Here is a 15,071-nt window from a genome sequence, read left to right as displayed (position 1 = left end):
CATACCAGACCCCACCTAGATACAGATCAACAGTATCTTGAACCGGGTCTAGGAAGATTACTCAGATTGTGTTAACTAATACAAACTACAGCTAGGTTCTCAGAATGGGATCTGGGGCCACAAAACCTTTAGACTTGTGGTTTTCAATGGTAGTGACCCTCTCAACTTGTGGTGCCTGGCATTGTCACCAGGTGGATCCCATTCCACAGCCCAAGTTACATTTACAGCTGCTGCAGCCAGAAAACATTCAGGCAGGGCCCAGTTTGCGACATGGGAAAGCTTAAGGAGGCAGAGGGGCCCCCTTTTTCTGTGCTACAAAGAGTACAGCTGCTGGAATGACAGCATTCAGTCCTGTATTCTGACCTTCTTTGGGACACAATTTAAAAACACCAAGCCCAAAAAAGGTGTGGCAAGCATCTGTAGAATATGGCATGTGTGGATTACTTCTGTGACATTCAGAGAGCCTTCGATAACCACGTTCTGCATTGAATACAAGCATGCTGTGTGCTTTCCACATCCAGGTATTTGGGGGAGATTGGAGGGCAATGTAGATCTCCAAATGATTGCATCTTGTTATTAGGGAAGTAGGGGTATCTTGTGTATTGTGAGTGGTATGAGAGGAGGCAAAGAGCACTGAAAGACGCAGAAGGGAAAGAGATGAGGGGCAAGTTTCTTACTTGTAATGTCTTTCATAGTCCCATACTATGAACATTCAGTGGTCAAGCTGGGAATCTTTAGTTACATTTAGTAATTAAAGAAAAATGTTGGCTTTTTGTAGCCTCTCCCGTCTTTTGGCCTCGACCAATGGGCAGTCGTGTGTAGCACCTCCCCTGCAGCCTCCATTCCGATTCTACCCAATACATGACAATATAGGAAAAGCCTTTTTTTCTGCAGGGCGCATAAGACTATGAAAGATTCATAATGCTGGAGAAGTGGTAAGAAACCTACCCCAGCTCCAGCATTGGAGCTTTCATAGTTTCACATGTTATGAACAGATTCAATGGTGGTTGGTAACAGAAAAAAGGACTACCCCATTAAAGAGGCGTTGCAGGCCTGTTCTCCCAGTCTTTGCGTCGGCAGCATGTTGCTCCTGGAGGCAGTGATGTCTTGTGAACGTGTGCTGGACAGCCCAGGTGGCTGCCTGACAATTGCCTTACAGGGGCACCCTGTAACACATCGTTTGGAGTGTGTTGCTCAAATGGGGGCCTGGAATGGGCACCCCTGGGTGATGTGGTCACATGATGCCCACCGCTGCAATCTGTGCATGAGCTTGGTTATCACACCCTGACCTCCCACGATCCTGTTTGGGTGCAGTTGGTTGCCAAGAACTCCTGTAGCGGGAGCATGTTGACCCTGCAGTTGGGTAGGAGCAGGAGGCCATTGTCCCCAGTAATGTCATGCATTGCCTTATGGCGAGCTGTACCCCTGGTTTCAATTGGGGAACCAATGACTTGAGTGTGCACAGTCTGCCCCAAGACAGGCACACCAAATATCAGAAGCTACAAATTAGACTCCTGTAGGTTTTTGGATGGTTGCAGCAAGAATTTATCAAAGTTTCTCGAATCGGAGCTGGTTTCTGAAACAGACGTGCGCGCCTTTGCAACATTTGGTGCTAGCACTAACCAGTCATTGAGATATGGGTATATGTGCGGTGGTCTCTGGAGGGCTGCTGCGACCGGTGCAAGGCATTTGGTTAACGTTCATGGGGCAGATTTTAACCCAAAATCGGAGTAGCCTGTACCGATGGTACCGCTTTCCTATTGCGAACAGCAAGTACATTTGATGTTTGCGATTAATTGGTATGTTGAAGTACGAGTCTTGGCTCTAATGATGCTAGGAAGTAGATTGGTTGCACTCTTGTTGAAGCGTCACCATTTTTAATTGCTTCTTTCTGATCAATTTGTTTAGCTTTCGCAGATCTATTACCGGGTGCCAGCTTCCGTTTTTTTCTCTCTGCAACAAAGTACCAGGAGTAAACCACTGAGTCGAGTTTTTTTTGGCCAACATTTGTTTTACCTCACTCCTTTACACCAATTGTCAGTTATATTGCGCCTGTGGTACAATAGTCTCCCACGCTGGTGTTGCACTGGCTGTGCAGTCAGATGTGTGCTTTTGCCTTGACCCTTGGGAGCCAGTGGATCCTCTTCACTGCTTCTGCAGTGCCTTTGCCACCGATACCCATGGGATGGTTGATCCCTGGGAGTATTGGGAAGATTGCCAGTATGTTTGAGCCTCGTTGAGTGGGTAGATCTTCCTGCTGCTCAAAAGGAGCACTTCTTCTGCAGCATGGTCAGCGACTTCGCTTTTATGTCCTTAAGGGCCTCGCCAATTTTAGGGCCGAAGATATGTGCCCTCAAAATGCAGGTATAGGTGCTTTTGTTGCACATCTGGCCTGAAGTCGGTGCAGCATAGCCAACCCGGTTGACCTAGCACCTCCCCATTATTGATTTGTTTAAAGCCTGCCAAAAATAGACAGTGGTAGTTTGCTATACTAAAGGAAGGAGAGGAAGCCGCAAACGGTCCTAGATGCTTTTCCTCCAACAAGTGTTCTAGTAGTGGTGCAAGTCTGTGCCACATTTCCCAGTCATTTTGGTTTTACTGCCAGTGCATTTGCCGCTTGGTAGCTCCAAAGAACAGCATCTCCTTCCTAGAGCATCTATTTTGTAGCACGTCAGCGTGTACCTTCCTGGTCGCTGCTGCGACTACCAGCTCCGGTGACGCAAGTAACTACTTTGGGGTGGTATCTGGTGCATTACTTTTCTTTTGGAGCCTGCCTTTGAATGCCGGCTCTGAACGGGTGCTTCATTATGAGTAACCCCTCCTCAAGGATGGGGATTGATACTACAGATTTTCTTCTGGGCATGTGATCGAAAAAAGTCCTCAGTAGGTATCAGGCCAAATTCTTGGCAAGCTTTCATTATTAGTGCGTGGAACACTATCTGGCAGGACGGTTCTTTGGGGCTCGTCCACCAGGTCATCCATTTGATTATAGTCTGTGTCCCACCGATAATCCATGGATGGAGGTCCAGTAGCAGTTGTAGATTCCAGTTACAGAGCATTCTCAGAAATGTGCTAATTCGCCTTCTACCTTAGAGACCACCAGCTCTTTTGCTGGACCTTTGTATCCTGCAGAGAGACTTATGTATTTTTCTTTGATTTAAACAGTTTTTTGGTTTTGGAGTCTGACAAAGTCCATAGGCATCGTTTTACATTGACAGCAGTGCAGTGGCAGACAAAGGATTTCCCAAAGGTTTTTTTTTAAAAATAAAAAAAACCTTCTCTTGCTTATACTAGAGTAGTAAAGTGAAATTGACTTCACTTACCGTTTGTAACTTTGTAGGCCCAGCATACACCATAGAGTGCTGGAGGAGTTACTTGTATCCCATTGGTCTACTTCCTCATGTACTATGTTAACCTCATTTAATGGCTGATGGCAGCCGTAACTTTCCTATCATTGTGTATTTTCACCGCGGACTGCATTCGCAGCTGCAGTATAGCACCCATGGGTGCCCATTTTTGTCAAAATGGCCCGGTCTTTCTCCATTTGTTGTTGTAAAGGTACTTGAGATTTGCTCTGAACGCCAAACCAGGTTTGGTTAGTTTTGTCTTTGGCAGGGTTCACTGCTGAAGCCCACCTCTGGCAGAGCAGGAAGCAAGGGAGGTACCCGAAACTCTGCTTCATCTCCTTGGTTACAGGAATGCACCCAAGTGATTGGTCGGCTGGCTGGCTGTCCTTGGAAGACAGCCAGGCTGCGAATGAATGGAGAAAGGCAAGGCATTTTGGATTTTGTAAGGAAGGCCGAGTCGACCACTGGACAAAGGAATCCGATGAAGAACTTGGAAGAGAAGCTTGCTGCAACTCCTGGACCATTGGTTTGCCTGTTGAAGCCTGTTGCTGCAGTGCTGATGCTCCGAATTCACCTCGACTAGAGAAGCCCTGGCAAGCGGGGGGGGGCGGGCTTCTCTGCTTGGGTTGGAGGGACCAATCGACCCTAAGACGAATTCAACCGGAAGTCCTCTATGCTGGCTATACTTCCATTGCTGCTGCAGGAACAGAGTGCATGGGACAGGAACACCAGAATAGAGTGCATCGTTTTTAAGCTGGACCTGAGCTCCAGGAAGATCCTCCCGACTCCCTCAAAGCAGGATGGACCAAGCCTGAGCCACAATAGAGAGCTGGAACCCACAAGCAAGGAAAGCCCACAAGTTGTCCAAGAACCACGGTGGTGCTATTTGCGAGAAGCTGAAACTGCGAAGTGCTGCTGACCTGAACTTTGCCCAGTGCTGCCACCAACCTTCAAATCGTAGTGCTCTAGCCCTTGATGTCCTCCCTCTTGTCCCCACAACTGAGGCCCGGGACAACATGATCTGCAGTAACTACAACAGGAACAGAAGCCAGATGGAACCATTTCTTCAGACTTAAGGTACTGTGAACTAAGGGGTACTTGCCTCCAGTTGTGTAGCTTGCTTTCTCTCAATTGAGACTTGCATTGGCTGCCCTTTGCAGAGTTGCTTGCAGCTTTGCCCATCATGAGCCTCCCAGCTTGTGGCCGAACAGCGATTTCATTTTCAACAAAACGCCAATAACATTGCGCAAGAATTACCTTCAAGAAGTGCTTCCGCTTCCCAAGACTTTGCTCAAGTACAGCCAATCTCTGACTGCGTTTTAGCCATCCCTCCAAAAAGTCACACACCTTACTTGTATAGCTGGGAAAGGGTTAATCTACCTTGCATTGGTGGGGGTGGGGGGTTACCATTGTTGGTTTCCTTCCCTGACCTTTTTGCCACAAGTGTGAAAAGTGATATTAACGTCCACAGTGTCCCAACTATTGAAGTCACCTCAGGGTGTAGGAAAATGTGTGCCATCCCAAAAGGGTATAAGGAGTATTGTTGCCAAAGAAGGCTCATTTTAAAACTGACTTCATAAACAATTTTATCAAGAAACCTTGAGGGTAAGTGTTATTTGGATACTTGTCACTGTGAAACTATGTTGCAACTCTACAGCTCACATTGACCCCTCGAGATCCGCCTGGCTGCTCAGTCACTCTACCAACTTGTGGAGTACAGACAAGGTTGGGTTTAACTATTACCAAGAGGACAAGGCTGGTGTAGTCTCCCACAGGGTTAATACATACAATCCTGCCCAACAATTCCTCATCTTGTGGCTCTTGGTTGGTGCGTGCATGACCCTCGCTCCTGGTTCACTTATTGTTGCAAGTGCTTCCCAACGTTTGGTTTTTGCGGGATGTCTCCAAGTGGGGACATGACCTGTCGACGTGCTTGCGCTTTAGTTTATTTGTGCACGAGTGACTTGTGCGCTTTGACGCAGATTCACCCGATACCTTTCTTTGAACAACTTAGCACGTCCGGGTTGGTGCTGTAGGGTATGTAGTCTTTATATTGAATATGTAATACATTATTTTAGAGAATGCATTTAGGGTGGGGTAAAGGGTTAAATATTTTTGGGAACCGAATCCTCGAGTCTGAAAAAACAGCTCAAGCGCTTCAAATCAGAGTCCACTTTCAGGCAGGACCAGGGTGTATGGTACAGGGGGAGAGTGGAGCTGTAATTGGATGAGACTGTCCCGCCCAGTTCCCCTGCGTGAGGCTGCAAGGTTTTTGTGCAGCGCCCTGGGCCTTCATGGCCTCATCCGTCTGTTTTGCCATGTTTGATCACGTTCCCTGTCATTATCTGTCCTCGTTCATGAAATTGGTCGGAGGAGCACTCCAGCCAACTGGCTTCGCCCAGGTGTTTCCCGGTCATCTTGGCTTGCGCTTTCCCGCCGACTAGGCATTCACTAATTGGAAAGCACTATCAATCGACAGGCGACTCGCCGACTAGTTCTTTCTTGCAGTGAAGGCCTTTTCTGTAGCTCTTGGCTGCCAATGAGCGTGGCCAGTCCGTCTGGTGCTTGCTGTCGAGCGATGTTTTCCCACAAACTAGGTTATCTTCCCTCGGTGGGGCAAGGCCATTCGCCTTGCTATCCGTCGTGACAGTCGACAGATAGCAGGGCCAAGAAAAGCCAATTGCTCACAGAGGGTGAACCAGTAAGGCCAGCCTAGTTTCTGCACGCTTGGAGGGCCGGATTAGGCAGCCACCAGATCCACACAGCCTTCTAATCCAACATGAAAACTACCACCTAATTTCACCGGCACAAAACGAGTTCTGCCATCTATCCTTCTAGCTGGCTGGGGTCTTGCACCAGGAATTAGCTCTGTGGTGGCGATACTTGCCCGTCTTTAACCCATAAGGTTAAATTTACTTGCAACTATTGTTCTCCAGCATGGATTCACATGCTCATGAATAAGGAATGGTGCATACACAGCAGTACATCATACAACCAGGGGTGGTTGCGAGTCTCAGAGGTAATCACTTATCCCTGGAACAGACTCCCTTCAAGCAAACAGGTTGCGTAGTACTGCTTGGTTGACTATGGACTCCTCCCTGGAATCATTTGACACAATAGAACTTCGTGAAGGTGTGTGTAAGCCTCCACGTAGCAGCCCTGCAGATGTCCAGCAGGGGAAACCATAGAGTAAAGCTGTCATTGCAGCAATCACATTGGTGGAGTGGGCTCGGATGGTCCAGTGGTCGGTACCCCAACCAATGACAGTGCATGATGCAACTGGAGAGCCATCTTGAGATGAAGCCTTTCTATGGTTCACAAGAACAAAGTTCACAAACAGAGAAATCTTCTGAAGTTTTCGGGTGTGTCACAGAACTTCAGTGCATGAGCAAAATCCAGCGAGTGCAATGCCCTTTCCGCCAGCGAAGGTTGCGGAGAAAACCAGCAACACCAAAGGCTTGCTGAGGTGGAATTCCAACGAACAGTCACCATGAAAGATGTCTGGCAGAGATGGCCACAAGGAAAGCAGTGTTTCACAAAAGAAACTCGTCGTGCCCCCGCCCCATGAGCCTCATTGGAACCACCTGGAGCTCCCATTGCGGGGCCTTGACTGGCAAGAAGGATCAGAAAAGTCCTTTGAGAAACTCCTTGATGAGTCTGTGGGACCACAAAGGCTATTCCCTGGGAACGTGCTGTAGCGCGAGATGGTTGCCAGATGTACCTTGGAGGTGTGAGCCAACCCACCTTTTGGCAAGTAGGACAGGATCTGTGCAGCAGTGACCCTCAGAGGGTGTCATCTTCTGCGACCAGGACCATGTAGTACAACGCTTCCACTTACTCTGCAGCAGCACTAACTCCTTAGCAAGGACGCCCCTGCAGTCCGCTGGCAACTCTTAACTTCAAAGGCTGCAGGAGAAGCCTTTGGGTCACGATAAAGGACTGAGCCTTCTCTGGTGAGCAGATCCAGAACCACCACTGCTGGAGACGACGCTGCTAGACCAGATACCAAATTCGACTCAGCCACACCAGGGCAATGAGTATCATCGGGCAGTGAGTATCATCCTGCATAGGAGTGCTTGGACACATAGCAGGAGAGGGATTGGGGAAAATGTGTACAGAACCAACCCTTATGTGATGAGGGCGCGTTCCCCCTAGACCCCTCAGCAGATGAAGGCACATTTCTGGCATTTGCCGCTGTGGCAAACCAATCGATCTGGGGTCTGTCCCATTGGGCTTCGGTCCACCTGATCCCGACAAAGTTTGTAGTCGTGGCAGGAGCGCAGTTCCCTACTTAGGGAGTCTGCAATTGAGTTGAACTGCTGCCAGGTGGAGAAGGACTAGGAACATCCCATCGACGGCCCAGTGCCACAAATCCTGCACTTCCTCGGAGCGCTGGGGATAGAGTTCACGATTCCTGATGTAACATGGTGGCGTAGTCCATGAAGAACCTCACCGACTTGCCTTTCAGAGATAGTAGGAACGATTTGAGGGCCCAGAACACTGCCTATAGCTCCAGGATGTTGATGTGCAGATCCTTCTCCAGCAGTCACAGGACTGTGTGCAGACTGCAGATCCTTCTCCAGCAGTCACAGGACTGTGTGCAGACGTGCTGTGTGCCCCCTCCCGGATAGTTGTACATGGTGGCCCATCCTGTTCATTGGCCTATGTGGTCATGGGCACCCCACCACTGTCGCCTGCCGGAACTCCTCATCGAGAGGGTTCTTGTCCATTAAACCTCCGGACACCTGTAGCCAACGGGCATCCAAGAATTCCTAAAGGATCGCATCTGCAACCTGCAGAGACAGACAAGGAAGATGCAGGACATGCCCAGTAGCGACTTGATGTCCCACACCGTAGCAGTCTTACCCAACAGTCGCTGCCCCTTTCCTTAAATGGCCATCTCCTCCGAGGGCGATGCCATGAGAGCCACTATGTTGAGTCTGGCACGGCGGAACCGTGCGTTCTGCGATGACGTGAAGCAGGAGTGATGAGAATCCCAGATCCGTCAGCCAATTGTACAGGTATATGGGTATGTAGATGGGCCACCACCGGTCCTAGGCATTTAACACTTGAGGCCGACTACAAGCCGAATGTTAGGGCCTTTAACTGGTAGTGCTACCCCCTGCACCAAACGTAGACATTTGAATGGGGACGTGGAAATAGGCGCCTCAAGAAATCCCCTTTTCCAGCTGGCCGAGCACGTGCTGCATTAGGACCACCCTGCATTTTTTTTTGGACTTTGTATTTGTTCAGAGGGCGCAGGTTCAGGATGTATCCCCAACCCTCAGTCTCCTTTGACTAGAAAGATTTAGAGCAACCGAAGCATGTCGCACTGGCCTGGGTGTAGGCAGTAGAGACATTGCAGGTGCCTGTCCTCACATTCCGTAGCCAGCACTTGGTACAGGATCAGAAGAGGGACCTTTTCACCACTTCTCCCCAGTCGTGGTCAGAGGGCGTGAAGTAGGCCTAAGATGGCCTTCAAGAAGCTGCAATGAATCTTCACCCTCGAGGGATGTGTCCTCGTTGCCAGCAAATGATGAAATGGTACGCTGGCTGGAGGGATAAAAAACTTCAAAGAACTAAAAGAAACATACAAATAGCTCAGAGAGCAAACTAGAGGACTCCCAATACTGAAGCGTGACCCAGAGGAGAAATACACTGAAACTTTTACCGAGGATTTCCCAGCGTGATGGGAAATATTCATAAGCATGTGAATCCATGCAAGACCCCACGCTGGAGAATATCTGCTTGCCTATGCACTTCATAATCAAGATGGGGCACTTCACGCATGCTATAAAGTGAAACGGAATACATCACATATGATGTATAAATCTACAGGGACCTACAAAAATAGACTGGAATTTTAGCAGACACCAGTGGCACCAACTGCGAGGCACTCCGTCCCATAGAATTTGTATTGGCGTTACAGGTGTAATGAGACCATGTAGAGCTTGTATTCGGCCTAACAATATCCTCACTTCTGGGGTCATGCTGGTCCTATAGTAACTAATATTCTGGACTAAGCAATGAGCGTTGCTTATAAGAAATGATATACTCAGCCACCTCCCCTTAGCATTAAGATACTGAGCTTTCCAACAGATAAATATGCGTTAACTACAGGTGTGGGAAGGGGAAAGCCAGCAGTCATAACAGCTAATGCATATTTTTAAGTGCAACCCTGCCCCCTTACCTCCTCCTCAAAATACAGTATTATTTTTTCAATGTCTATAGGGATCTCTGGTTTAATCTATTGGGACAAACTCCCTACCCAGCATACTTCCCTGGAGTGAAGCAGATTGCTCTGCCCTTTACTACCCACAAGATTCCCCCCCCACCATCTTAAGAAAGCAGGACTTTCCCCGCCCATCGGGAGATTTATTCCAGAGCTAATGAGGTGTGGTAAACAATTTAAGTGGTCTAAAGGCAAGCCCTAGATGGATCTTCAGATGCCATTAGGTGCCCATAGTTGTCCAAGTAGGGCTATAGACATGTCATTGCATCTCATCAGCAGCAAACAATTACAAGCTCTGCACAAATAGAGACGAGAGGGTGGTCGGGGTACACTGCTGGTAGTGACAACACACCAGACATCGATTTACTGTGGGTCATTCAGATCCTAAAACAGAATTAGCCCTACTTTAAATTCATGACAGCCAGCCTTCCACCTGATGGTAAGAGCTATGCATGCATTTCATGTACTAGCTTGGAATGACTGGCTCTTCCACATTTCCAAGTTACAAAGCCTAGCATTAAGGAGTAAAAGTAGGGATTCAGGCTCCAATCCTGAATTTACAGGGTGTGGACAAGACCCTCACTGCAAGAGCCCATTATGAAATAACTCAACCAGATGGTGCAGAGCGCAAGGATGGGTGCTTTTTCTGCCCAATCACCAAAAGGAAATCCAGAAGTCCGCCGGGATCATGGTTTACAATAGTGAAGCAGATTAGTAGATAGCATGACCAATGCAGAAGACAAGCTGTGCAAGACAGGACCATCATTTGCATCCATTTCAGAGCATACGCCAAATGAAAGATTTAACTTGGTCATACAATATTCTAGTCCGTCCAGGCTAACGTGATTTTCCGCAGCACCCAGAGGACCAGTCAACCACTAAAATCATTTTCAGCAAGTTACTTACGGGAGGTGATATAAAAATTACACACATGTACAAAGAATAGCATTTGACCATATGCCATTTTCTAGTGTAGGTCTGGCATTGCTTAAAAAGGACCACTGCAAGTCCCAAAACATTCCATATGTAGTTATCCAGAACTTTCAACAGCTCGATTTAAAAAGTAGCAAAGAGGTGGTTTTGGCCAACATTTAATTTCAGGCTTGCTTTAGTTGGGATTGTGCATAAAGAGCAAGCACAAATAATTACAGCATCCCCCACAATTCTCCACAGAAATTTGCCCACAACTACAAATTTTACAAAATAATGTGTGCATTTTGACACCACAGCAGGACTATAATTAGTGGTCCCTCATTCAATATTACAAGAAAGTGAAACATCCAGTGGGGCTTGTGTAGCAGGCGACAAGCATGGCTCCCAACTGACCTGGTGGATTAGCTAGTAATACTACATTTAGAACTAACCTACCAGCCTTAATCACTAAAAAACACAAGCTGCTCACCTGATCTTCATCGTTCAAGAGTTTTGTTAGCTCAGGAATGGCACGTGTTGCCAATTCAGCATCATCCTGATAGTTTATCAAGTTGACAACTGCATGCTTCAGCATTTGAGAGGGTTCAGCCAATCGCTGCACATTTGTAGGGTGAGCCGCATCAAACTGTGTAGTGGGAATCTGCATGCCTTCATCCAGCGTTTCTGGGAACATTGCAGCACGTACCCTCTGAGCTCTGGTCATGGCAAACTGTCCATCAATGTCTGCCAAGAGGATGGGAGGTAAAGAAGTCAAACGTTAGAGCCAATTAAGAAACATTTGTGCACACATGCTAGAAACAGCAGCACTTTAATCTCTTAAAATACCACATTTGTAAGGTTACAAACGTGCATCGCAGCACAGTGGCAAGGTGTTTTTGTAGTGCGACTACCTTGAAGGGCAAACAATCATAGATCTGAGGAAGTAAAGGTTAGTAAAGTGGGCATGTGGGGGTGAGGAGGGCAGATTCATGTAACAAAAAACGTGTAATGATCTCAGCGCCTACATACCTCCGGGATTTGTGCCCTCTATAAAATGACAAAATAAATAAAAGCACTTTTCAACCCAAAAGTAGGGGCGTGGGGCGGGCAGAGGCACAGTTTAGTTCTGCACCAACAGATTAGCCTTCACTACAGCTGTGTTCCTACCTGAAACTTGCTCATGAGTGAAGGATTGGGAAAATCCTTGTTCCCATTCATACAATACTTGGTTGGTATCCACATCTTCATCTTCAGGGTTGCCTTTACCACTCAAGGAGGGCGCTGTGGTGGTGGCTCCAGAATGAATACCAGAATCCAGATAGGACTGCTGCTGCCAGTGACTGACCGCTGCTTTCCGATCTGGTTCCATAGCCATGTCCAATTCCATCAAATCCGCTGGTAGGAGGAAGAAAAAAATAAAAACATTGAAAGTTAAAATTGGGTTCATTTTGTATGTGGCAATGCAGATGTAAATGCAATGTTCGTAAATAGGCAAATCTGCACCAGGTTATGGTAGATCAATTAGAGTCTAGTAATGTATTGTGGAAAAGTGGCACAGGTACAAATAAAAGGGTTAAAACCTGAAGCAGTTGGTCTAGGAACCTTGACAAAAACCAAAAAAGGATAAATGTGTGCGTTTGTTTGGGTTGTAGTAAAACCACACTACAGTCACATTAAAAGGTTTTGCGTTTTGAAGCATTTCACTCAAGTACCCTCGCCAATTATACACAGACTACGTATGTAGAAATGCTTCTAGCCACGGTTGGCCAATTCTAGAAAGCCACCACAAATCGTACACCAAAAAGTATACCTTGAGTTGCCATGTTCGGTGCAAGAGATCCAGCTCAGATTTCCACCCTGCAGGTTATTCTTCAAACACCTAGATGGGAAAAGAAAGGTTTAAAGTTATAAATTCCAACTATAGGGACATCCCATTTATAGAACATCTTTCAGTTTTACTCCTAGTGCTAGGTGTTCATATGCCCCAAAACTGGTGACCACTCCCCTCAGTCAAGAGTTCCACAGCAATGCAAAACATGAGCTAACTAATCTTTGCATAACCCCACATCACTGTACAGTAAAAGCCAATGCCTGGGGATAAGGAAGGAGGGGGTTCTATGGTGCGGTGCGATTGTATTAACTAACGTTTCGCATTAATGTACAGTGAACAAAAAAAAAAAAAGCAGCACATGGCTAGCCATACAAGCTTTACTGGGGCTATTCTAGGAACATATGTGCAGCAGTACCTAGTCGCTTGTATTGATGCCACGATACAAAGTCAGAGCTTGGATTTGATACACATTAAGTGCCAACAACCACAATGCATCAGTACTCATTGGTTCCCCTGTCTCTCTGGTGTATATGCGCGTAATAAATGCCATAACACTGGTAAGTGGGCCAGAACCCAGAACGAGATGCATGAAACCTTAAGCGCATATAGACCATGTGTATCTTAGCGAGAATGTAACAGACTAAACACCCATTACAGGTACGTAAATCAAGCCAAGGTGGAGCAAGGTGTAACTTATGAATACTCCTGTTAATTTAAATAAAATAGAAATCTGGTTTTCCGCCACTTACACTGGTGCAAAATTGGTTAATCATACTCGGACCCTTTCCAAATTGGTTTTAAAGTCTTGCATGTACGCCCGTACCCCCATGGACACATTCAATTGTTTCCATTTAAATTTTGAAGCCCTACAGAGAATATGTTATGGTCAAAAGGTGTGTATTATCGGAATAGAAGTGCTAGAACTTAATCTCACATGTACTATGCTATCAAATGCTTCTGATCAACCAACTACACCTCAGTAGCGTTACCCTACTATAGAAAATATTGCACTATGTGCCTGCTCACGTTAGAGTGCCTCGAGCGGGGGGAACGCAAGATCAGCTGTGGGGGTTTAACAAGTTCTATATTACCTTTGGGTCCTGGACACAGCCAGGCTCGGATTTTAGGAGAACAATGCAGCCTGAATACAGAGACAATGAGGGAGGGTTTTGGGGCTAGATAAGAGTAGGTAGTGAATTCTGTTCCCACGCCCACATTGCATACTCTACCAAGCTATCGAGATGTCCATCTGCATGGCAACCCAAACAGCCTCCAAATTTGGACTTTATGCATCCTGTTGAAGCTCAATTACCTAGGCACATTGATCAAGAGCATATCTCTGGGCATATCCCAGGCCAAGCAATTGGGGTACCTCTCACTAAACTAGCACCTTTTGCCATATACAGCCATCACATACAATCAAAACCATTTGAGGCCACTACAAACAGCCCATAGGTTCAAATACAAGCAAGCTACCTTAACGACACTCCTTGCAAGGATTTAAGTTGTCCGCCGCCTCCGCCTCCTCCTCCGCCGCTTCCTGGTCTCTGCAGCCTTATCCCCCTCCTCCCTCCCGCCCCATGCACCGATTGGCCTGTTGCTCCCAGGGCCCACTTCCATACTCAAGGCCTGCATCGCTGCAGGCCCAGCATTAGTCCTCCTTGGTGTTGCAGATAAGGTTAGTTCCCCAGCCTCCTCCTCCATTTACCAGTCCTGCAATTATTTTTTTGCACCCTGCACGTGGCCAGTTCTCTGCCTCCCTGGTCTCTGCGGCCATATCCACTCCAACCATCCCCTCCCAATGATTGGTCCCGTTCCAATCTTCCTGGGGCAGCCCTCTCTGCCTGTGCAGCATTCGCGGCTAAGGGCCCAAGGAAAAGGGCAGCTCCAGATAGTGTCTGCCTGTGAAGCCAGTGGCCAGCCGTCAATCAGCAGCGACCACCATGGAGGTGTGGCCCGGGCGTGGATTACAGCAATCGCTTTACTCTAGAAGCCCTGCCACTCTACTTAACATCCTGGTCTGATATGTTTTGAGGGTAACACGAAGCAGCTTAACAACTAGACGGGACTGAATGTCAGCCATTGCCTCACTTCTAGTTCTGCCTTCTGAAAATTAGCATGCGTCATCACTTGGATAGAATTGTGGACTTGGCTTGCGTCACCCCTCTGGGGAACTGTTAGTTTAGCCTTTGCGCCAGATCTGGTGGGTCCAACATTGGGATGGAACTGCGATTAAGATTTTCCTGTCCATGTTAACCTGCATCGCTGTTTTACGGAATGCACAATACTAGCAATCTCCACTACCAATGTACTCTCAATCTACGGCATCTACCATTATATTGTGAAACCTAGGCCTCAAATCTAGGCCCGTTTGCTCTGCTCCATTGGACAAAGATTGCAAAAAAGTTAGAAGCTTGCAGTGCATATATCTCACACCACCAGTGTGGACACAGGCACGGCCAAGCAGCCATGCAGGATAGAATGCTGCATTGGCTATGCTCATCCGGTCTAGCATCGCATACTGAAACACCCAACGTACCTTAACACCTGACACTAGCATACAGCGACTACTACCCGAAAGGAACGCGGTATAGCTGACCTCACAGACTCCCGCTCGCAATAGCAATCTATTGCAAACCTTCAACAGCGCCCACCTACGTGCCTGACCTCTTTGGGCTGCTCAGGTGAGCCCTGGCAGTCACCCAAGCCGTAGACTGGCAACATGCACACAAGCATCCCCTAAACTAAA

General features: G+C 47.4%; 1 protein-coding gene across 3 annotated transcripts in view; it reads right to left on the bottom strand.

The window, feature by feature from the left end:
• Nucleotides 1-15,071, bottom strand: part of CTNNB1 (catenin beta 1) — a 97,743-nt gene that overhangs the window by 39,625 nt on the left and 43,047 nt on the right. For all 3 annotated transcript variants that reach the window (XM_069648272.1, XM_069648271.1, XM_069648273.1), the window contains exons 2-4: nucleotides 12,302-12,370; nucleotides 11,659-11,886; nucleotides 10,982-11,235 (exon numbers count right to left, since the gene is read on the bottom strand). In XM_069648272.1, the coding sequence (XP_069504373.1) occupies nucleotides 10,982-11,235; nucleotides 11,659-11,886; nucleotides 12,302-12,314 (495 nt within the window). In that variant the 5' untranslated portion in view covers nucleotides 12,315-12,370. The remainder of the gene's footprint in view (nucleotides 1-10,981; nucleotides 11,236-11,658; nucleotides 11,887-12,301; nucleotides 12,371-15,071) is intronic.

The sequence above is a fragment of the Ambystoma mexicanum genome, chromosome 2q (assembly GCF_040938575.1).
Source record: "Ambystoma mexicanum isolate Mex_15411 chromosome 2q, UKY_AmexF1_1, whole genome shotgun sequence".
Lineage (NCBI taxonomy): Eukaryota > Metazoa > Chordata > Amphibia > Caudata > Ambystomatidae > Ambystoma > Ambystoma mexicanum.
Note: the sequence above shows the minus strand (reverse complement) of the source record. Positions and strands in the feature narration are given on the sequence as shown.